The sequence below is a fragment of the Phoenix dactylifera genome, chromosome 3 (genome assembly GCF_051530095.1).
Source record: "Phoenix dactylifera cultivar Ajwa chromosome 3, Ajwa_hap1_PhDact_Kaust_v1.1, whole genome shotgun sequence".
Taxonomy (NCBI): domain Eukaryota; kingdom Viridiplantae; phylum Streptophyta; class Magnoliopsida; order Arecales; family Arecaceae; genus Phoenix; species Phoenix dactylifera.
Window position 1 is genome coordinate 42990730 of NC_143192.1, and position 24910 is coordinate 43015639.

Below are 24910 nucleotides of genomic sequence, written 5' to 3' on the forward strand. Positions count from 1 at the left end.
TTATTGATCATCAACAGGCCGTAGGACACAAGCAAACTAATCTTTCCTTTATGGCCGTCTTTGTTTCTAATGGTGGGCACCTTGACGCTGAAAAATTCTCTTTTTGAGTCATGTATCATATTTCTGCAGGTACTTCTAATTGAAGTGGGACAAAAGAATGGATTATGTAAGCTCATGGCCGATGTGCGTGTAGAAGATGGACAAGAGTTGCTGCTAATAAGAATATGTTACTTGAATTTAGTACGCTATGGCTGAGACGTTTGTGGACTTGCATGTGGAGTGAAAAGGCAACCCAAGCTCTTTCCAAGTTAGCCATTGCTACGGCGAGGCCAACTCTGCTGATTGAATGGCTTCCTGGCGAACCACGGGGTTGACCTGATGTGGACATCAATTTCCATCAGGCTCTTCTTGAACTTGTTTACTCTGATTCCATCTGTTGTTTTTACTCTACATTTCCTATGTAATTCACCTGGCTCACCAAAAAAAAAAAGCAACAAAAAAACAAGCTTAGAGTGAGCTAAGCCATGCTAGATTCAAGCTCTAACTTTGTTATTAGATCCCAATCTGATTGAAATATTTATAACCAGACGTAATCCCCCCTTCCTTCTCTTTGATTGAGAACTCTCACTCGTTATTGAACCTTATTATCCAGATGACATGTTTCAAATTGTAATAGCCTGGAAACATCAATTATTGCAACATAAAATTATTGACCATGCATATGATGCAGAATAGAGGGAGAAAGAGATAGAGAGAGAATAGGAAGAAGACAATAGAGAAGAAGAGGAGGAGAAAGAAAGAGAGAGAATGAGAGAGAGTAAGAACGATATCTCCGTATCCTGGAGAGAACATAGTGCAGGTCGGCATCGCTATAACCATGACTCTCTTAACAGGTGAACAGAGGGGACTTTCCCGTCTTACCATGGCCCTCCAAATATAGCATATGATGATGGTTATAGTTACGTGGACGGTGGATCCCACAATACCAAGGAGTGTGACGGAGCTCAGACAATCACGACCACAATGCAATACGATTCCAAGTATGATTGTGGAATTGGATCTCTCTTATTAAATCTCGAATTTTATAAAATCCAAAATTAGTTCAAGGACTACTTTCTAAAAAAACTAAACACTATAATTTATCATAAAGAAATTTTTACGAGATCGGAGGATCACACTAATCCACTCTTACGTGTTCCGTCTCGTCTGTACCGGCGAGTAATTTCTTGCGTACGCACGTTGTATGATATCACAGTCGCGTAACGAGCGACGGCGAAAGGGCAGCGCGCGGGCGCGACACCGACGGCGAACCGGAGTAGGATCCCTGCCAGGCAGCGAGGCGGTGCCAAGAAAATAGAAAACCATAACAGGCCTTGGCTCGCCTCACTCCGCTCCTTTCCTCGACCATCATCGAAGTGGTAAAGAGAGAGGGGGGGAGGACGAGAGAGAGAGAGAGAGAGCGCGAGTTCCGAAATCCTCTCCGCTTGGATTCTCCCCAAGATCCCTCGCCCGCCGATCTCCCCTCTCCCTTCTCGATCTTGGTCGCTGGAATCCATCGCAAACCCTCCTCTCGATCGATCATTCGGTCTCTCCATCCTTCAATCCCCAAGTCTTTTCCGTTCTAGGGTATTGTCGAGTCCGCTCGTCTCTTCTTGATATGGACATCGAGACGGCCGGCCGGTATGGCAACAAGAGGGTCCACCAAAGGGTGGGTTCTTCGGCGGCGGCGGCGGCGGTCCCGGACAGGGTCAACAAGGTCTGCTACCACTGGCGGGCGGGGCGGTGCAACCGCCACCCCTGCCCCTTCCTCCACAGCGAGCTGCCGGCGCAGCCGGACGGGGTGGCGGCGAAGCGGGCCCACCACCAGGCCCTCGCGTGGCGGAACCCTAGCTCCGGCGGCGGCAATTCTGGCCCCACCTCGAAGTGGGGGAAGGGGCGAGGGGGAGGGGCGGCGGGGCGGCCCCCGGCCAAGGTCCCGGACAAGGTCTGCAACTACTTTCTTGCCGGAAATTGTACCTTTGGAGAGAGTTGCCGGTTCTTGCACTCGTGGTTTATCAGCGATAGCTTCTCCCTCTTGACCCCTCTCCAGGGGCACCAAAAGGTGGCTTTCTTTACCTCGTTATGTTCCCTTTTCTTGCTTCATGTTCTTTTAGCTGGAACCTTTGGTGGGTTTTGGTGGTTTGATAGAAAGGAGTTATCTTGGAAGGCGGTAGCAGGGATCGCACTTCCATCGGGGTCTGAAAAGTTGTATTCGGGGAGCCAGGATGAATCTGTTCGGGTATGGGATTGTCGGACGGGGCAGGTATAAATTCTCTTGGCATTGTTTACCCATGGAATATTGGATATTATCTTTAATCTATTATATGTCTGTGATAGTGCGTTGGGATCATTAATTTGGGAGACCAAATCGGTTGCATGATCAGCGAGGGGCCATGGGTATTTATTGGCATTCCCAGTGCTGTTAAGGTGAGATTTTTTTAATAAAATTTATTTGTTACTTTGTCTTGGAAAAGTTTGAATTTCGTGTTTCATGTATCACTTTGTTTGCATTTTGAATGGCCTCTATTTTTCAGCTTGGACGTGGATGTGTGTTTGCATGGTGGTGAGCCTTGTGTGTCTCAGTTTTTCTTTGGTGGTCATGCAGGCATGGAACACACAAACTGCGACAGATCTAAGCCTCAGTGGACCTGCTGGCCAAGTGTATGCTTTGGTTGTTGGTAATGAGATGCTTTTTGCTGGGACACAGGTATCCCTCTTTCCTCTTAACCTTTTTCAAAATCTCTTCTTAATTTTGTATGGAGATCAGTGTAGATGAACTGTATGGGCGAACTTGTGGCACATGCTTGAAAGAAAATCCTATGTCTTTCTTCTCTCTGTTGCAGGGTGGATGTATATTGGCATGGAAGTTCAGTGCCGTAGGGAACTGCTTTGAACCGACAGCGTCTCTTAGTGGTCATCAACTTGCTGTAGTTTCATTAGCTGTGGGTGCAATGAGGCTCTACTCTGGCTCAATGGATCATACCATAAAAGTAAAAAAATTATGACTCTTCCCTCAATTTATATTTAATTTTATATGCAATATATTTAAAAATTGAGTTTGATGTGTTCCATTCAATAGATGAGGAATTATGATGCTTCTTGTATAAACTTCCTTAAAAACATGCTAGCACATACAATAATCTAGTGCTGTTAATTTCATGTGTTCAAGGGTAGCCTTGGTACAATGGTAAGATTGCTCCATTATGACATGGGTATCATGGGTTCAAAACATGAAAAGACTGCATGCGGGGGTAAATTTACATACGTTTGACCTTCCGCAGACCTTGTAGTGGCAGAAGCCTCATGTACTTGGACGTCCTTTAAGGATTATACATCTATCAATCATTAAACCTTGAATCTACTTGACCACTAAATATAGCATTTTCAGTTTTATAATGAATTTCTCAACCATACCTTTTCCTCTTAATATTTTATTATTTTTAAAGTTTATGTATTGGCAACATCATCATGTTTGACATACATTGCAACCATAAAGCTACTACAATATTGCTTTGCATGGGTAAAACAACTACATGATCCAAGTTTACTTACCTGACTTTGATTTGTCAGGCTAGTTTCAATCACTGAGATGATTAATCTGTTTCTTTTAATAAAAAAACCTTCCCATCCAGTGTCTTTTTTTGACCTTTTGTTTCAAGAAAGAGAACAAAATTTGCATCACCCTCTTGCCATAAAGGAGGTATAAAGGAGGCAAGTGTCTGGAGCATTATGGCATTTGGGTGATGCAAGATGATTTACAAAATGTGTACCACTGGTTGTTGATTTTGATGTGCAAGATGATGTTCCTGTATCAAAATAAGATTCTCCCTTGCCAATCTTCTTGATTTTCTTTCTTTTTCCCCCATTTACTTTATTGGCATAAGATATACATTGTTCAATTTTATAAACATTGGATATATCTTTCAGGTGTGGGACCTTGCTACTTTACAGTGCATCCAGACCCTTACTGACCATACATCAGTTGTCATGTCTGTACTTTGTTGGGATCAATTTTTATTATCTTGTTCGCTGGACCAAACAATAAAGGTCAGAATTTTTTGGTATATTTAGTGTTGATCACTTACAAGTACATGTTACTTTGGCTCATAAACTCTATAGTTACTTGGTACTCGATCAACAGGTTTCTCAATTATTATTTACCCCTTTTTTTTGTTTTTTGGTCTGTGCAGGTTTGGGTTGCTACTGAAAGTGGAAATTTGGAACTCATAATGAAGAACATGTACGTCTCTGAACCATTGAACATATACTCATGAAATTGAAAATAATTGGGCATTTTACAAGTTATCACCTTTTTTGACAATAAAATTTACCTTGCTTCATAACTGACAGAATTGTGAAATAGGAACATTATAGTGCTTGCTCATATAAATCTCTCTCTATCACTGCTATGAAATCCTTGAATGTTGAAGTTTTAACTTCTAAAAACTTCTTAGCTTAATTATTACTTATTTTTTTGTTATGCTTGTTCCTAACATCAGAACAATGTGGTTAGATCATTTTCAAAATAATGGGGTCGTCTGGTGCCCAATGGGCCTTATAACAGGTTGCTACATTGTAGGTCTCGAAAAGTTATCTAATTTCAAAAAATATTACATTTCAATAGATCTTATAAGTGAAAGTTATGCCCTCTGTAAGTTTTGCAATATGAGTTTGTCTTGGATGTAGTGGATTTTGCTCCTGAACCCCATCTAGACTTAGGCCCTGTTTGGGGGAGCTGTTGGCAGTAGAGCTGTCTGAAGTAAAGCTGTTATAAAAAGCTGTTTTCTGTTTGGTAACTACATTTCTAAAGTGCTGTGGTACTTTAACATATGTTTAGTAAACAAACTGAGAAAGTACTTTTGTATGACAAAATTACCATAAAGGACATTGCATAGTATTATACAACAGGGCATAATAAAACGTAACATATATTAATACATAATATATAATATAGTATAATATTACTGTAATGTAAAATAACATTATTATAATATAGTAATATAACATTGCATAGCATAGCATAGTAATATAATTATTAGAGTAAATTAATTTTTCATAATATAACATAATATTAAATTATTTAACATAAAATATTAATGTATTATGATATAATGTAATATATATTATATTTATAGTATAATAGAATAATAAAGGTATAAAATATTATAATTATTAGCGTAAATTAATTTTTCTTCCTTTTGATGACCATTTATTTTTCTAACAAATTTTCTAGCTAGATGATAAAATTGGTTAAACAATTACTAATATTTTTATTTATTTATTTATTTATTTTTCTTTTCTTTTTCTTCTTTTCTTTTTCTTTTCTTTTATTTTTCTATTCTTTTTCTTTTCTTTTCCTCCTCTTCTTTCTTCTTCTTCCTTTCTGAAGCTTCTCTCCAAACCCGCCACCACCCACCTCGCCGAATTCCACCGCCTCCCCATCGGACTCCCCCAGCCGGCCTCCATTCCCCTTCGTCCCTCCACCACCAACGCCGCCTCCCTCTCCCTTTCCCTGCTCTCTCCCCGATCCTCCAACCCTAACCTCTCCCTGCTCTCGTTCCTCCTCCACGGCCGCAGATGACAAGGCCTCATAGGCGAAGGGGCGTCCGGAGGAGGCCATGACAACAAGTCCGGCAGGGCCGGACCCGGCAGCGGAGAAGAGGGGATCGTTGGCCGCGGCGGAGGAGGGGTGGAGGCTGAGGAGGACGAGGGAGTGGAGGAGGCAGAGGAGGAGGGAGCGGAGGTAGGAGACCCACCCGGCAGCCGCCACGATGAGGAGGATCGAGATGGAGTCGCTGGAGGCGTCACGGAGTTGGTTCAGGAGCCCCATTTCTTTCCCCCTTCTTTCTTCTTTTAATTTAATTTCTTTCTTAATTTTATAGGGTGAAGAATCGGGAGAAAGAAAGAGGGAGAGGGAGGGGGTGCGGCGGCGGCAGGGGGTGGGGGGGGGGTGGGGTGTGTGGGAGAGGAACAGATGGTGAGATAGTGGTTTTTGGGAGGATTTTTTTTTAAATGGGGGTATTTTAGTCAAAAATACAGCTTTCCGACAAAACTGAAAACAACATTTTCGGAAAGCTCTAAATTGGAGCTTCTCGCCAAAAGCTGTTTTCAGCTTTCCGCAAAAGCTGAAACAGCTTTTCCAAAATTTTACCAAACACCTTTTTTTATCTAAAAGTACTTTTGGAGGGCCAGAAAGTGCTTTTTGGCCCTCCAAAAGCTCTCCCAAATAGGGCCTTACTCAACATGGCCAAAATTGTATGAAACGGGTTGCTTCCCTTTTATTTAATCCTTTTGAGGAAAAATCTCTAAAAACATATATTGGGCATTACAGGGGTGGCCCAATACATTTGGGGGCCTAAGGCGAATTCAGTGAATGAGGCTTTTTTTTTTAATAATAATTTTTTTAATAAGTATAAAATACTTAAAAAAATGATATGAAAATAGATAGCTGTCAAGTACACTATTTCAACAAAGATGCATGAATCTAACAAAGATAGACAAGAAGCCTCTTCAGTTTAATATAATTCTTGAATGGAAGCATGGAAAAGTAATTATTTTAAAAGAAGGACCCATGAAACTGATTAAATAACTGAGATAATGCTTGGCAATACTGTTTACCATGTCAAGCAAGAGCAGAATAGGAAAAGGTTATCCCATGGCACTTCATGGTCAAGGTAAAGGAAAGAATTTGTCCAGAAAGAGACCTCTCTATAAGAGAAAGTAGGGGCATTATGGGAAATTCACTCCATCTAATTAATAAAAGTCCCATCCCACCATCTGGTCCATCTCCCCTTCAAGTGAGTACCCAAGCAGCAACTGCAACATCCCAGCATAGCAGCCATTCAACCCCCCCCTCTCTCCCTCCTTTTCTCTCTCTACCACCCAAGAGGGGAGAAGAATCAGAGAGGAAAAAATTAAAAGAATCTCCACCCTCCAAGAAGTCAATCTCCAATCCCCCTATCTTTCTTCCTGATGGCCCAGCTGGATCAGGAGTAATGTGAGGGAAGGAAAACCAAGGCCAAAACCAAAAAAGCGAAGGGATGAAAGATAAGAGTGGCTTCAGACAACCAAATCCCTCCTCTCTCTTTCTCTCCACCCAAAACAAAACTACTATCCCCAACTTCCCAAATTGCCCCTCTGCAGGCTAGGAAACTCTCCACCTCCCTTCCATCAAGGGGGAAGACTCGTAGCCAGCTCCTGTTCTCATTTTATATGGGGCCTTTGCTTCCTTTTGGTCACGGTCACACACAGAAAATAAGGCAAGGAACCTCCCTCCCCCCCCCTCTCTCTCAATCTCTTTCTCTCCTCTCCTCTCTTTATTTCATCGCAAGTCGGTGCCTTTTTGCCTTCTCCCTTCCTTCTGTGGTTATCTTCTCTTTGCCTTCCGGAGGCCTTCCTTTGGGCCAAGGCCTTAGGCGACCACCTCAGTCGCCTAAGGCTCGGGCGGCGATCGCCTAAGGCTCGAGCCAGCCCTGTTGGGCAAAGGGTGTAGAAGAAACCTTCCTAGCAATTAGCTTCAGATTCTATGATCCTCTAGATCTTAAAGTTATTTCCATGGAAGTTTGAATGAGCATATTTTTCTGATTAAATTTCAAATCTTGTTTCCTTAAATTGATTTCAACCTACATTATCATTAGTTTTCTTTTACTTTTTATTGTATTTGGCCTTAACTCTCTTTTTGAAGTCTTTTCTTATAATGGCTTGAGGTAAAAAGTGGTGATATAATGCTTTACATAAAATAATCTATTTAAAAGTTCTTCCTCTTTCCGAAGGGAATGTTTCATAGGATGTAGGTGCACCTACATTATCAAGTGTCGCTATAATGGTATATTTGGAGTCACCAAACCTGGACATGTTACTAAGGATATGTGTAGACCTATGATATCAACCAAGATTTGCTGTATTGGTCGGTACTGTACTATATCGGACGTATTGTACCATATTTGTATTGAACCGGTATGTAGTATCGTACTGTACCGACACTTAGTACACCTTACCATCTCGTACCATACTGTTTTTTGACACCGTAATAGAATGGTACTGGTACGAGATCCGATACCGATGACGAACCTTGATGTCAACAACTTTGAGATCCATGGTAACTCAACATATGTTGCTATATTGAAGATTTTGAGTGCAAACGGACCATGCTACGCCAAACAGACTAGAACCCTAGATGCTTTTCGGTACTCGATTTTGAATGAAAAGGCCTGAACCTAGGATAATACTAATCAGTATTGATCGATATTGGTCAATAGTTAATACTAAGGTTTTAAATACTAGTACCAAACCTCGTACGGTTTTTCCATTCAGTAGTTAGTATGAAGGTTTTAAATGCTAATACCAACCTTCTTATAGTTTTTCCATTGGAGTGGCAATATCAAATACGGCACCAATACTGACCCCATGTCGAAACTATATTCTTTCAAAAATTAAAAAAAAAAACTATTGATATTGACTAGTATGGTTAGCACGGTATCACTGATATGCACCATTACAGAGCAATACAAATTGGTATGCTCAGTATGTACTAATATGGCTTTTCGATGTTCCAGCACCTGTACCAGTGCCATTTTAATACTAGAATGGTAAGATATCTGTTGTATACATGATACGTCATACCATTCCGAACCGGACGGTATAGGTTGTACCGTACCATACCGGTTCGGCACCAAAAAATTTTCGTACTGTATAGTACCGATATTGTGCTAATGTGGCACCGGTATGGGGTCTGGTACCAAGACGGCGAACCTTGGCTGTACCACCATCTTATTTCAGCAGTTTTGAAACCATGGCGAGTACCAAGTCAAAAATTGTTCTATGCCATTTCCTTTTTTGTTTTCTTCCCAATTCGCCCACTTTCTCTTCAATTTGAGTTGGAGAATGAGAGTTTACAAGGGATTTCTACTTTGATATATTGGATTCAGTAAAGTTTTGGTTAGCGTGAAGCCTACAAATACATCAACCCATGATAAGCAACTTGCTCCACCTTTTTTTTGGAAAATTTTTCTATATAAAAAATACTCATATATCACTAAACCTGAGAAAGGAAGATAATTTTTTATATCCATTCTATTTAGATATGTTTCATTTTTTTTAATAATTTCAACATGTTTTCTATTTTTAGATAAATTTTTGCATAAACAATTATTCCAAATAAACTTAAATATGGGAAAAAATGATAGCATGTTAAAGCATGTTAGGAATCACTAGAATGAGCAAATCCATGCCATAGAGCATTGGTGACAACTAATAGTTTTTGGCATCCAAAGCTATGATTTGCTCGAGGATTATATGACAAGCAATCTTGGAAGAGGTCGTCTAATCGGTCCAAACCTCAAAGATTTGTATAAAAAGCTCACAAATGATGAAGCTTTGGCAGTAAGTGGACTAGACCAGGTGAACTTTTGGTAGGAGCGAGAAATGATGTTTTGTTGATAATAATGATCTCACGCTAACTGGACAATTTGATCTTGGAGAAAAGTCGTTGGCATTATTTAATTGTTTGCTAAGTTCAAGACATCAAGGAATGATATGTAGGAAGTCTCTAATTCCATTAGAGGAAGAGCTTGGAGTTTGGAGTATACCTCAACGTAAGGGTGCGAGCACTTTGTGGTAAACATATACGAAAACATATAGTATTATTGTACATGAGTTATGTACATAAACCAACACAACCTAACAAACTTGGCATAATAGAAATGGTGCATACCATGCACCATGGTCTCTTGTGCCGGTACCAGGCATCGGACCAGTTGTCCGGCGGCACGGGTCGGTACAGGCCTGCGCTGTGCCATGTCGGGCTTGTCCGACATAGTAGAGGGGGCGGGGGAAAGGGCGAACAGGAGAGAAAAAGAGAGAAAGGGGAGAAAGGGAGGGAGGCGGGTAGAGGCCGGTGGAGGCCGTGGCTGAACCTCTGGTTCTTTTGAAATAGGGATCTGGCCGCAGCCTCCGCCTCCTACTCGGGCGTCGTCCATCCGCCGGCCCTCCGCCACCCTCTGCTGGCCTCTCTCCCTCTCCCTCCCTCCCTCGCTTGCTCTCTTTTTCTCTCTTTCCTTCTCTTTTTTCTGTAATTGGTTTTGTTTCCGTTGCTGAAATTATCTCCGTCCGCCACCGATACAGCTCGGTATGATCGAAACCGTCCGGTTCGGGACGGTTCCGCCGACCCTGGCATGTACCTATGGTGCTAACTTGTGTTGTATAGGCCCATACCGTAGCATGTTTGTGCAATAATGAAATTCATGGATGTGACCAAAATTCGCCGTATCGTACCGAACTGGGTGGTATGGGGCATAGTGTACCATACGGATTTGATACTGATAAATGGTACAGAGGGCGTATTGATACCGTACCGTATCGTCACAGTGATAGTATAGCACCAGTACGAGGTTCGGTATCGAGACGGCGTACTTTGGATGTGACCAATATGTTGTGTTTGGTTTGCTATGTCAAAGGCAAAGGTATATAGGGGTTAGAACTAAACCCTCTATCTTACCTAAATATTTTATGTAAGATGGTCAGGGATGCCTCCTTGTTCATCCCAAATTATTCTTAGCCTTGTCTTGAAGCTTGTTGAATTGATCGAGGTAGAAATGACATTGAATTGAGAATTAAACCTTGATTTGAAGAGGGATGCGGTGTTATTGTTTTGGATTTTTCCATTCATTTTTAATTGAATCCATTTTCATTATTTTTTTATTGTTTAAAAAATTGTTAATTGATGCATTCTTCAATGAGTTCATGAATGAAACTCTAGCAAGAACGAAGAAATTGTGGGAGAAGTGATATTTTTTAAATAAATCCTTCGATATTCTCGTTACTCAAAGAAGTGTTTGATAAGTATCCATCTATTAACTTTCATTTTTTTAATAATTTTTTCAGTTGAAGGATGAGTAGCCTTCGTAAACATATTGTAGTTTTTTATGCTCAAATATTTATGAAATTGCTCCTGAAGGAAAAATAATTTTCTACAAAAAGATCATGAATAGCACTTGGATATTTTCAGGTTGATTATTTTTAGTGATCAATTGTTAATTTCCTAATAATGCAACTAATAGGTCGTGCCAACTTCATAAACAATATTACAAGTATCCATTAATCTCATGATAAAGATATCTCCTATGTTTATGTATTTATGTTTAGCAACTCAATATCCATTTGAACAGGGAGTTCAGAAGTATATCAAGGACACTACTATGTTTAGTGAAGCCCTAAATATGAAGACATGACTCAAAAAGGTTGATGAAAGATGATTACCTTTAATGTCTCAAGGGAAGTAGTTTCGAGCATGTGGGTCCCTTGTGCTTTTAAGGATAATGTGATTGCCAGGTCACTGATAGAAAATAAATTCACAAAGTTTGGGAACATGAAGAACAGCATTACAGGATGAGAGCATCCTATTGAGAAGCAGGACAGGGATGATGCAAGCACATGAGATGATCAGGACTGGTAATGGTCATGTGGCTGCCGGCACCTGATAATTGAAGGTTACACAGAGTATTTGGCTGGACATCAACAATGGCCATGTCAAAATGATTTTGAGATGATTTGCTGCACCATGTGAACCATGGACTCATAAGAATTAGCCTGAATAAATGGAATCAGAGAAAGAATGCTGTTGCTAATGGTGCTTTCTGTGTAAAGCATGGATTGGAGGCAAAAGGATGACTGGCAAGAATATAATAGCAACAGTAAGTTATGATCGAGGGTAAGCATTGTAGGAAAAGTTCAAGCACTGTAGGATTAAAAAGCATCAACATCATACAATCAGCAGAAACATACAGCCTCTAAAGGTAAGTCTATCACAACCTTTGTAGGATGGTGGGGACGAGCAAGATGCAAAATTAGAATCGACCTGAAGAAATAGAAAAAAATCAAATTCTATTTACCTAGATATGCATACTAAGAAGTAACCACATAAGGTCTTTTTTTCAAATCCCTACACTTATGGAGCTGGACCTTATCTGAGGGTCTAGCTCCTGACACATGGACAATTGAGGAAGCTTGGCAATATTTTACCTTTTAAATCTACGACAGCAGCAATACATATTAGTACTTCTGTCATTTCTAATTATGAGTTTAGCATATGTAAAGCATTTTTAATTGTTTGCATTCATCTATGCCTTTAAGGTTTGGTAATATGCAAATATTGAAATTACATTCGCAGTTTTTATTATAAATAATTTAATTGATTTTTTTATTATAAATTATTTACTTGAATTTTTTATTAGTACTTAGCTTGTTGCCTGGGCAATCGCCTAGGCTATAGCTATGTTTATTACTAGGGTCAACTGGACTATTTTTGACAGCTATGCTCTCCCCTAGCCATCCCTAGCATATCTCCTCTCCAACTATCCACCCTTTAAAACTCATAACGTCCTCTTTTATCTGTAGTTTTAAGATAGAAACTTATAGTCAGCCAGCCAATCATGTCAATAATTTTATAGGCTATGTTTTATGTGCTGTCAAACTAGAGTGCCAATAGTCTAGCAAAAAAAAAACTAGAGCGCCAATACACTACATATGTGAATGTATAGTGTCCTTGCTTGGATTTGTGCGGATACAAATACGCTCAGGTGTTCTTGTAGTTTCTACCCTTAGGCAATCAAGGATGAATCTCTTGACATGTCATATGTGATGTCTGTGATCCACCATTCCATTATTGCAGACTAAGGGAATTTCCTAGCACGTTCTCTTTTGAGCTCACAATGCTTATCACTCTTCGTTGCTACATTCGCCTATCATTTTCTTGTCAATCTTCACTCTTTGCATAAAAGTGTGTGCTTGATGCCAGTTGCTGCATCATCATTTCTTTCCGTATCTTCACTATCCGCATACTCTGCGGAGCTGAAGCGTCTCATTGCCTTAGGAAAAATCACTTGTTCATGCACCAAGTTTTTTATTTAAGAGGTGGGACTCACAGATATTCTTGGCTTTGACAGCTGTCATTGCTTATGAAATGGCTCATCTTAATAATGCTGCTGTCTTCCATGGACTCCAAGTTTGTTCATCATGGGGGCCCTATGTACATGAGTTCTTACAATTTTCATTGTCTAAATTAGGATTTCTATTTTTTCTGAAGCACATCAAAGTTGAGATGTCAATATGCTTCCAATAAAATTGTAAGATATGATTATGTGTACCAATTTTGTGAATGCACCATGACCTAATGCTAATTCAGATCATGTCATTAGCAGATTTAGGTCTGCTAGGTCTATGGATTACTTTGTAAGTTTTAAAGTGAGAGAACTTAAGATTCCTAAACAATTGAATGGTAGTGCATATGGGAAGATTTTATTGGTGCTATAAGATCAGCAAACAACCAGAATTTATTGTGTACTCATGGAGGTTAATTCTCTTCTGTCTTATGGTGAGATAGTGGATTCAATGGATTCTTTTGACCTATTTTATATTTCACAATTTCTTCACTGGAGTGGATATGCATTTGTTTTACAAGTTTATCTAGAAATGCAACATGCTTCTGAAAGTAGATATTAGACAGCTTTGTTTTTGTTCAACTCAGCTGTCAGGATTACATTGTTCGGTAATGCATTTATCCTTTTTCAGGGAGTGCTTGCACTTTGTGGTATGCACGATGCTCAAGCAAAACCATTGTTACTATGTTCATGCAATGACAACGGCATCCGCATCTATGACCTGCCATCGTAAGTATACATATATGTGATCTTGGAAGTTTTGGAAGTTTCCTTCAACTTGAAAGAAATCCTCCATGTAGGTTCAACGAGAGGGGTAAAATCTTCTCCAAGGAGGAAGTGAGAGCAATATGAATTGGTCCTGGTGGGTTATTCTTTACGGGAGAAGGAACAGGCGAACTGAAGGTGTGGAAGTGGTTGACAAATGAGATAACCAACTTCATGAGTTGATGATAATCCACTCTTTGTATTCTATATTCATTTCCTCATGTAATTTATAAGGGATTTATTGAAATGCAATGCAAGATGTATGGCAGCCAGTTTTGATATTTTTGCCAGTTGATCCTTTATATGTTCCTTGGAAAGCACCTTCTCTGAATAGAATCCAGACAACACGGTTTAAAAGCTTGTGCTCGGTATTACTAGCACAATCAAACTCAGGTTCCTGGCAGCATGGGCCATGTCTAGAGCCCAGAGAATAGTGTATGCTAAGATCCGATTCCCCATTGCATTCTAAGTTCTCTACAGCTTGAAAGATCTTTTTTTTTTTTTTTGCCACCAAGGTGGTAGCACAGATGGAATAGGGCGTTGGCTTCCACTAGGATGGCCCAGGCTCGAAACGCGCAAGCGTTGATTAAATTCGGAGATCGGATGCCCTATGTCTGAATGCTGCCGGTGGGAGCACTACTGGTTTGCTGGTATCGAGGTGGTGCTGGGGTGATGTACTTACACATGGATGATGAGCCCAGTGAGAAGAGTCCATAGGTCAAAGAGGGTACGTAGAAACTTGCAGTCTGCATCGAACATTCTCTGGTGGAAGGGGGGCTTAGTGGGGACTGTTATGCGGGCGAGGTTCGCCTCTCCCCCTCCCCTCCTATTCTTTTACCAAAAAAAAAATATATATCCATTTTTCTGTGGAAGAAAAATCCATTCTTAGACATTCTGGCCGGCCCAGTCAGTGGTTTCTCAAAATTTCTTGCTGATTGAGTTGCAGCTGTTTAATGCTTGTGGCTGGAATGAGGATTCTTTTCCGTTGCCTTGAGCTGTCATGATTTGGTATTTGGGGTTAACGCAATTTAAGGCGGTACCAGAGGATCACAATAGTAGAGAACATAGAAGTGCTATTGTTTATCGGATACTGAACATAGATGTGCTATTATTTGTGTATAATGGCAGTATGCTAATATTTTTCATTCTGCGTATTGATCGCATTGAAGGAACAAAACATTACTAGAATTGTCGACAAGAAGGAAATATAACAGGTTGGTTCAAAATTGTTGAAAGACGTGGCTGAGCAGGTAGATATAAGACATAAAATAGATCATGTCCAGGAAAAGTCTTCCTCGAGGAATTCAACATTCGCATCACAAAAATGTAAAATTACTAGAATTTCCACCATCCAAGCACTGAGAAGGAAGGTACGAGACACAAAATCGATCAAATTTACTTTATTTCCCACAAAAGAATTGCTTTGGAGGAATTCCACATTTACATGATGGATATGCAAAATTATTACCCAAGCACCAGTATCTCTTTGTTATATACCAAAATTGGTGCATATACAACTTGTTTTCTTACACTTGCACAATGAAAAGAAAATGGATAGACACAATGACGGATGAATGCTAGGGAGCTAACGAAGCTACTGAAAGCATTATCATTCTCCATAGTTTTAATTGAATGAGTTGAGCAGCAGAAAAAACTTGCAAGTTTAGCAAGGGGGGGACAAAAAAGACTTCCGGTTATTGTTCTGGCTCGCATCCCGAGTGCATAGATGGCCTAAAATTTGGTCCATATGACCGTCAATATCTGTACAAATTTCTCATGAATCATCGCCTCCAGGACATCTTCTTTTCAACCATTGATCCGAATTCTGGTGAGATGCTGTAGGCTGCACCAATGATGCATTTTCTGTATGAGAAATCTTCTGTCGTTCCATCGTTCCTTACCAAAACAAAACACCGTGACCCTGGATGCAATGGGCTATGTCCAATCTGAGTAGGGAAAAAAACAACTTTACTCTCTGATCTTTTGAATTTCCTTGAAATCATAACATAATACCAAACTAAGGTAATGCCAAATATATAATCTAACTTTTGTGAAGTAAATAATATCATCAATCGTCTCTACTATGAGACCATCCATGCTTATCACAAGAAAGGGAGTCCACCAAACCCCTTTAGCCTTTGCGCCTAAAAAATAAAAGAACAGAATAATACTTCTGGTGTGTGGCCCCCCTCACAGCCATATCCCTAGTATTGGTTTCTCAATTCTGCCTGTTTTCTCTTCATGTATGGCAAAGGTGTTACATTTTTCTAGTAACCATGATTAGCAAATCTTGTCCTAACTATTAGAGCAGATTTATGAATCACTTGTCAATCATACTACTGGGAGTCCACCAAGACCCCTTTAACCTTTGCGCCTAAAAAATAAAAGAATAGAGTAAGACTTCTAGAGTGTGGCCTCCCTCACAGCCATATCCCTAGTATTGGTTTCTCAATTCTGCCTGTTTTCTCTTCATGTATAGCAAAGGTGCTACATTTTTCTAGTAACCATGATTAGCAAAACTTGTCCTAACTATTTGGGCAGATTTATGAATCACTTGTCAATCATACCACTGGGGGTGTTTTTGCATATTTCATAAGGAAGATCCCTTGGGCACATGGAAGGACCAAAAATAGAGAACCTAGGCTTAGATTCATGAATAAAAAGTAAAAATTAACATGTGATTAAAAATTCTAGAGACATTACAGATTTTTCTCGAGGCCAAAACAGAACAGGAAACAGCTTCAGCTTCTATGCAGTTTCTTTCATTTGCCAGAAATGGAAGAGTATAGGCTAAACCAAAGAGGCCAGGTTGATTCTGGTATCAACTTATGTTTGGTTTTACCAAATTTTTTAGGGCCTAGATTAATTGAAATTATTCAAACCTTGATCCCCACAACCAATGCAATTTGCAGAAACTGTGCATGTGGTTAGGTCTACAGCTCTCGGGTTCCCAGTTACTTCCGCCAAATGAAGTCATTGGTGAAATGAAAGGCCTAGTTGGGTGTTCTATAATGTTATCTGTCCATGCTGTTGAGATAGATCGTACGATCATCTCTTTGAAGGGGCACAGGGATTGGTCAACTTGCAGGAAGCTTTCTTACACCAGATGCAACATGACAGCAAGTCTTTTTACATTATAATATAAGATCCTTATAGTTTGATGAGTAAATGCTGAAATTACTTATTTTGTTTCCATTGATTACCTAGAAATATTCAACATGAGTATATTAAAATGGCCTCTCGTATAAATTTGACCATAAGGGTGCATGGGGTTAGCATGGATAAATATGAGGGGACTAGACACATGATTTGGAGGCAGACATCCTGTATTTTTGTTGAAGAATAAAATACTTCTTCCTTGCAGTACATATCAACAAAAACCTAAAGAAGCAAGGTTAGGCATAGAGAAGACTTAGAAACTACAATAAGCTAAGATGATAAAGTGATTACTGGGTATCAACAAAGCATCTCCAAGTCTGTAAGGTTCATCAGGCCCCAGCAAGACAAAGGAAGTAACCATGGCATCAGAATGAGTAGAACTTAAATATACAGAAGGTGAATAGGAAACGGCTGGTTTTCTTTACCATGTTGCATTCAAAGTCCGACTTGGCAGAGTTAAGATTAGAATATGCAACCCATAAATATCTTCAATCAAATAAAGGTAAGTATCATTCATAATAAGAAAAATATTATAACCACATACATAATTTTGAGTGTATAACTGCATAATGAGGATCATAATTCTTTTCAAAAAAAGAAATAATGGTTCATTATCAAAGCATAAATTTTTATATTCCAAGGTAATAAATATAAATAAGAAAACATTATTTAATTTCTGTTAGATGCACATATTCCCCTTTTTGGCAAAAGATAATCACTTATCAAGAATATGTCACTTACAATTATATAAAAATAGTCGCCTTAAGCCAATTAAAAACTTTGAGTAACACAAAAACTACGTATGATAAAATAATCACTTTACTAAACAAGACATAAACATTGCTTATGGTTTGGCTTCTTTTTCCATGCATCTCCTTAATTCCTAAAGCAATTTTCTTCTATCAACAAGTGATATTGCTCTAACCCATGGTTGATTATATTTTGTATGATAACGCAAAACAGGTCAATGTTTTACACTATATGTTCACATAAAAGTACACATCTGATATTGATCCCATGCCATAAAAAATTGGATGGCCATATATCTCAACCTTCCAAGCGAATGATTAAGTAGTTTGGCATTAATTCAAGGGTGGGTTATTTCAAGAAGTTTGTCTCCTACTCATGATAGACTTTGGAAAAACCCCTAAACCCAAGTCTATAAAAGGGACCTTTGGGGCGTGTGCATAGATGAATTGGCTCTTCCTCTCCACGAGTATTTGATTAGAATGGTAAAGAACATGATTGTTGAATTCTACAAAGGGTATCAAATTGGTAGAAAAAAATTGATGCTTGGTCATGAAGGTGGTATTGCTATGAATGACAAAGACAAAGGTGTTTTTGGAGTGAAAAGAGAGCACTCGAAGAGATTGTGAAGGTTGAGCTAAATGCAGTTCTGAAAGCCTTGGTGTCAGGTGCCAGAAAACATTTAGGCTATTATGGCAGTGTCAAACATGTTGGGAAGTATTTATTAACAGGGTAAGATGCTACCCACTTTAATTACAGGCAACTTTTCAGGGATATAGGTTGTCAAAATTCCTGATTTGGGAAGTCAAGGCATACAGGTAGAGAAATAAATGGTGAGATTTATCTGCTAGAAAAAAAGGTTAGGAAGAACAAAGCAATGGATTTGGGCGATAGCAATTACCAAGTGAGAAATTAATGTTTGTATTCGGTATACCATGTAACAATTGTATGACTATTTCTAGTCCTTGGGATTATCTATCTAGAATTAAAAGTATTCCAAGAAGGATGATGGTAGAATCTCAAGGGAGGAATTGGATTTTTAAGGTGATTTAGTAATCGTAATCAATATCAACAAGCTTCACATTCCCAAGATGGCTTCAGTATGACAACATTGTGGGTCTAGTCTCTCCACCCTTTTGCAAGTTAATGCACTGACGTGTTTTCATTTTCCACCATAACAGCCTATGAAGTTAAAATAAATAGTAAAGCAACTAATTCTAGAAAAAAATTATGAAACCCAACACTAAAAAGTAATCATTGTATTACCTTAATTCCCTGAATTCCAGTTCCCATCTTTGCATCTCTTTTGGGATGATAGGATAAAGCCTCCATAAGACATGATTTATCTGTCTCATTTAAGTATCCATTTATGGGGTACCTTCATACAGATTTAACTCCATCAGAACAATAGGTTTAACTTTCGAGAGTACAAAAATAAAGGATAGCTACAAGGTAGAAGATTTTAAGAAAGATAAACATATGATGCATGACTACCCATTTTACAAAAACAAAAACTGACAAAACAGAATGGTTACATGTTTATACGGCACCTTGTGCAATAAGGTGCATAACTAAAATAACTACATAATATGTATCTATAAAGCTAGATTATAAGTGGTGATATTTAATTGCCAAATTTGTTTAGATGTCCTGGCATTATATATAAAATTCTCTGAATTGCCGGGCAGAATGAGTTCATATGAAATATCTCTTGCCTTAAGCTTTCTGCTACTAGATGTTTGAATCATCAAAAACGTTACTGCAGATAAGCAGAAAGTTGCTAGCCATTTGCCTGTGTAGTATAACTATACACGTCAACATAAAAAAGATTCTAGGTTGAGAATGTTTGATATGACATTTGAGGATTAATTGTTTCCAAGGATCATGGATCTCAAATTTAAAATTTCATGTCTGTGATACCAGCAGAGAGCTGGTACAATACGACGTAAAACACAAATCTCACTGAAGCTTTTCAAAGAAAGCAAGTATGAAAAGTCTCTTTAAACTCCACATGCCAGCAGCCAATTATTTACCAAAACTATTGAAGTTTGAGAGTAATTTGAGAAAAAGAGAAAATGGAAAAAAAGGCAAAGGTATAAAATTTTGACCTAGGAGGGGAAAAAAGCTCGTTACTTTCTTTACAAAATGCAAACCAAGTACAAATTAAAGGTGATGATTTTGCATCACAAGCCAAGGTCAAGATTATGCTATCAACTTCTTTTGGTTGCTCCAAGTACACCATAGAATAGAAGAATAGTGAAATCATAGTGGAAGATAGTCAAGAAGTTATTCGCATTCATTGGTGAATTCCATGCCCTTTCTTTTCTTAAATCTTTGAAATAGTTCATCAGCATTGAGTTTGTGTTTAGTTGTAGCTGAATGCATATTTCTAGAATTGAGATAGTTGATAACAGAAGAGCGCACAGTGCAAGAGCCAAAAGCTTTTTCAATGACCTGGCTACTAAATCTTGTGAACAAATGGAGACCAAAATTGGATAACAAGATATGAAATAAAGTAACCAGACAATGAAAGAACATGTAAGCCAAACGGAGGGTTCTATCTAGGGCAATGGGGATTTAGTCCTCACACGGATCATGGGAATGCAAAAAGAAGACGAATCCGAATGAAGCTTATATTTCCACATGCCATCTTGGCCTTAATAGTGTTTCCACATGATCTAAGCATTTCATGTTCTGTCATCCTTCAGTGTTGCTTTGACCAAGAGCAATCATGATTATTAAGACTATAACTCAATTTAATGTCTTGGATTGATTTTGGTTAAGTATCGGGTGGGTCCCCCTCCATCCCTCTCTTTCCAAAAAAAATGAAGACACTTCAACTTTGGTCATTAAGTACGACTTCTTTATTAATTTAGAATTAAGATAAAACAAGAGGCACATGGCCATGTGTTATAGTCCATATGCCTTCCTTGTTAATTTAGAATTAAGATAAAACAAAGGCACACGATCATGTGTTATAGTCCATATGCCTCCTCCAAGTATTCTTTCTTTCCACTACTTTGTGAACATCAAATTTCAAGAGGGCATCAAATTTATGTGAAGATCAAAAAAGCCTTTAAGGCTTCCTCTTCATTCAATCTTGACTGGTGTATCATATTTTCTAGCAATAAAAGTGCTACCAAAAATCAAGCACCCCTATTACCTCATGTGGAAACATTGTCATGCTACCATACATTGATGGGGCCTAACAAAATTAACATATTTGTACATTCGTCTAAGAAAGAATATTAAGCACCTACAAACATCAAGGTTGTGCCTTCCCCAAGGCCATCATTAATGCAAAAGTAGAATACCTTTCAATCTTGAATTTTTCTCACTCATGGTCGGCTGCGCTAGAATTCTCTGTTATATTACAATTTGGCAACAAATCTTATGCAATTCAACATCTTGTACAGCCCTACAGGACCCTATTATAATGCTATTGCTCATGCTCCCGCTTGTTGGAGGGCGTTGCTTTTTTTGATCTTAATTGTGTTAATGTCTATAGCCCAATCTTGAATTATTGTCTCACTCAAGGTAAGGCCCACTAAAATTCTTTATTACATTATTACTTGGCAACAAACCCTATATAATTCACCATCTTGTACAATCTTACAGTACGCCTTATGGTACTATTATTTTAACTCATGGTCTCCCTTGTTGGATGCTGTTGCCTTTTTTGATGTTTAATAGGGTTAATGTCTAGACAACTAATATACTCCTGTTACCCTCTGTTTTTCTCGGCAACGAGAAAAGGAGAAAGTCAAAAGTTTCTCATTTCAATTATGTTATGGTGCTGCATGATGGCTCAAACCAACACTAAGAACTACATGTTTTTTAAGGCTATTGTCTATTTCCAACTTAAGAGAAAGCCCCTATGCTCCCATAATTCATGGACCGTTGTACCGCCCCGAACCGTCTGGTACGGGACGTACTGTATCGTGCCAGGGTCGGAACCATTACGAAACTCATGTTCAGATTGGTACGGACTTCATACTACCCCTTACCAAGGCATATCAAGGTGTACCGAGATGCGTGCCAACCTATATCGAGGCATGCCGACCCATACTGAGGTGTAACAAGATAAATAGTGAGAAAAATGATCCAATAGTTATTTCGGTATAGAGTGCATACTGTACCATACCCGATCTGTACCAGGTAGCCTTATATATCCAAATAGCAACACGATGGATGCTTGTAAAATTACTTAATAATATCCTATGGATGGTCTATGGTATGGATTGTACCACCCCGAACCATTCGGTTTGGGGCGTATCGTACCATACCAAATCGGAACTAGTAAGAAAATCATATTCAAGTCGATACAGGCCTTATACCGACCCGTACCAAAATGTATCAAGATGAACTAGGTGTCTACCAACCCATACTAAAGCGTACCAACATAAAAAGTAAGAAAAATGGCTCGAAAGCTATCTCAGTATGAGATGTATACCGTACCATACCAACCCGTATTGTATCGAACTAGACACATATCGGTACAATGCTTAGTACCAAGATTATGAACCTTGATTTATAGTAACTGTATATATATAAAATGACTGCATCCAGTATGGGATAAAATTAATTTCACATCATTAACTCCACTTTATCCTCGAGCTTCAAGCTTAAATAGAATAGAATGAACATAAAGAAATACATAATTCCATTTTAGTGATTGGTACATGCATCATGAAATATTAATCCTAGAAGGAAAAGTTTGAAATGGAAACAAAAACAAGCCACTTTAGGACGAAAAGAGGGCACTTTGAGAAGGAACAAAAAATAGAGCATTTTCCTGCATAATAAGTTAATATGTTCAAACAAATAACATTTGTGATAGAATCACAAGACCGAATGTGACCAATGAAGTTGTAACCAATTACAATATCCGTATCTCCATATTTTACGAGAAAGACAAATAAGCTATAATAATTTTCTTTGATGGATCCACGAATACTCCCAACGTTTTTATAATGTGACTGATGAAGCCAGATTCGAAACAAACTGCAACTTCAAGAAGACAAAATAAAGCCTCAATCAACTTAAGTTAATCATCACAAATATAAAAAAAGGATGAACTTCTTAGATTGTAGTATTATTGGTACCATTTTTATGTTCTCTGTGGAGCACTTCTATTTTGTATATTCCAATTAAGAAAACACCTAATTCTCTTTCTAGCATTCTATTTTCATAATTAACTGATTCATTCAATTCATATGAATAACAGCAAACCAAGTCCAATAGGGATAAAGACTTTGAATTAAAAAACCTGATAACATGAATTCCTTGTTTTGAAATAAAAAAAGGTTAGGCAGAAACTACAGTAGTGCACCAAATATAGTTTCAAAGAACTGTCTAAAGTAAAAGGAAAAACAGGAGGCAGTTAGTTATCAAAAAATAACTTACTCATGTAAAATTGTTCGCAAGTTAGAACACATATCCACGATATTAGCCCATGAACCAGCACTTCTTAAAGCAGATTTTGTACTGAATCCCATTTTTGCATCAGAATTAGAACTAACACTGGAAGACACTACATGGCCTTTGGATTGCCTTTCCCATTTGTTGACAGGATACTCACATGGACATCCTTGCCTAGTGTGAGCTTCTTCAGAAATCAATTGGTCTATTGATTCTCCAGTAGAAGCACCAGTATTGGATAGAATTCTTTTATGTTTCCATTTGGTGGAGACATTTCGATCACCATGTCTGCATAATTTGTTGTCATCTTGCCAAGGCTTCTCAACTTTAAAGTTAAGCAATGTTTTATATATATTCTCAGTCTTTTGGGGATTATGCACCTGCAAAAGAATCAGAAACACTAAGAAGCCATCTAGCAAGATAGAAATTGCTATCGGTGTAAAAAAATATTTATAAAGAAATCAAGCAGATAGGGAAAAATGCTTAAAATATTAGAGATTACTACATACAGACTCTGACCTTGGGCATTCAAATATCCAGGTTATGCAACATAAACCTAGCCAGCAACTTTTAGGTCATCAATATAAGGCTATCCTTATGGATTGAGGCATAATCCATTAAATTTTTGAAACATATCCTGACTGGCTATCAAGCTGTCATAAGTGCTCTAGAGGATTGTGTCCTGTTTTGGCAACTAAAGCTTTATTCACGAGAGGGGCAAGACATACTGTTACGAAACTCAGTGATCCTACTGAAGGATCCCAATCTGGATTGGACAGGCAGCAATCATGGTTAAATTGATTATTGAATCACTGAATTGCACACAAATGATCCAACCTATGTATCAGAAGTCCAATTTACTAACTCAGCAAAGCTTTTAGGTGGAGTCAACTCAATCAAGCTCCCAAAATCAGCCATATGGATGTGTGTTACATCAATGTTACTAGTAGTAATGCTTACATAACAATTATTAGTTATTTCTTTAATACTTTTCACCAACTGTATTAGGAGGCAAGTTGATGAGTACAATGTCTCATAGTTCACACAGATCAAACGTAGCAGCGAGAAGTTTAAGATATTTGAAACAGGGAGCAATGTCTCATAGTTCACACAGATAGGGAAAATTACAGATGAGGAAGAAAACAGGGTTTCAATTCCATTAGGCGATTACTGACAAACTTATAAACTTCCCACTCTTTTGTAATGCAGGATATCATATGTTGAAAACAAGCTATTACAAAATTGCAATAGGGAATGGATGCAATCCTAAACATTAAATAATTCATTTGTTTGGATCAAAATCTCTAGTACAACAAATGTTTGATTTTACGCAGTAAAGTAGTGTTCCTGAAGACATTTTGACAAATATTGCAAAGATCAGAATAGCATTAGTTTTTAATGTAAGGACTTCATTGAAGTTGACTTAATTTACAACTAGACTTACAATGATGAAAGAAAACCAACAGAAAATGTATGCTAGCTCAGGAGCTATCATCTAGTTTCATTTCTAATATGAGGGGTTGCAGCATAAAATAAATTTAACTTGACATCATTACTACAAGAGCTTTTCCTACATTCTACACAATATCATATTTAATGCATCACTATGACAACATGGAAGGAAATTCCTGACCTGTTCACTAGCATAGTCAACATAAAAACATATACTGGTAGAGTTCAACAGATTTTGGCTTAGTGCATTGATATAAAATAGACCAAGTAATAAATGGTCATATATGATAAGCGCAGAAGTCACGTGTAACCATTACATATTCCAATTTTGCCCATCCATATGTGTAACACTTCTGTACAATGATATCCATACAAGGAGCAGGTTCAATTAA

General features: G+C 38.4%; 2 protein-coding genes across 5 annotated transcripts in view; one reads left to right on the forward strand and one right to left on the reverse strand.

Moving 5' to 3' along the window:
* Positions 1-1011: 1011 nt before the first annotated feature.
* Positions 1012-14056, forward strand: LOC103716851 (zinc finger CCCH domain-containing protein 17-like). Of its 2 annotated transcripts, none has more exons than XM_088718504.2 (8): positions 1012-2101; positions 2207-2302; positions 2377-2466; positions 2645-2746; positions 2883-3029; positions 3967-4086; positions 4230-4279; positions 11205-13599. In XM_088718504.2, exons 1-8 carry the CDS (start codon positions 1658-1660, stop codon positions 11251-11253), a joined length of 1098 nt encoding a protein of 365 aa, XP_088574630.1. In that variant the 5' UTR covers positions 1012-1657; the 3' UTR covers positions 11254-13599. The 2 variants fall into 2 exon arrangements, with proteins under 2 accessions (XP_088574630.1, XP_089785826.1); XM_089929700.1 differs by lacking the exons at positions 2207-2302; positions 11205-13599 and adding exons at positions 13606-13703; positions 13775-14056 and having other exon boundaries at positions 1117-2101.
* Positions 14057-15126: 1070 nt separating this feature from the next.
* The window catches only part of NRPD1A (nuclear RNA polymerase D1A), a 32638-nt gene continuing 22854 nt past the window's right edge, over positions 15127-24910 (reverse strand). For all 3 annotated transcript variants that reach the window (XM_017845140.4, XM_017845138.4, XM_088718503.1), the window contains 3 exons: positions 23052-23446; positions 18912-19023; positions 15127-15685 (listed from right to left, as the gene is read on the reverse strand). In XM_017845140.4, coding sequence (XP_017700629.1) covers positions 15521-15685; positions 18912-19023; positions 23052-23446 — 672 coding nt within the window. In that variant the 3' untranslated portion in view covers positions 15127-15520. The remainder of the gene's footprint in view (positions 15686-18911; positions 19024-23051; positions 23447-24910) is intronic.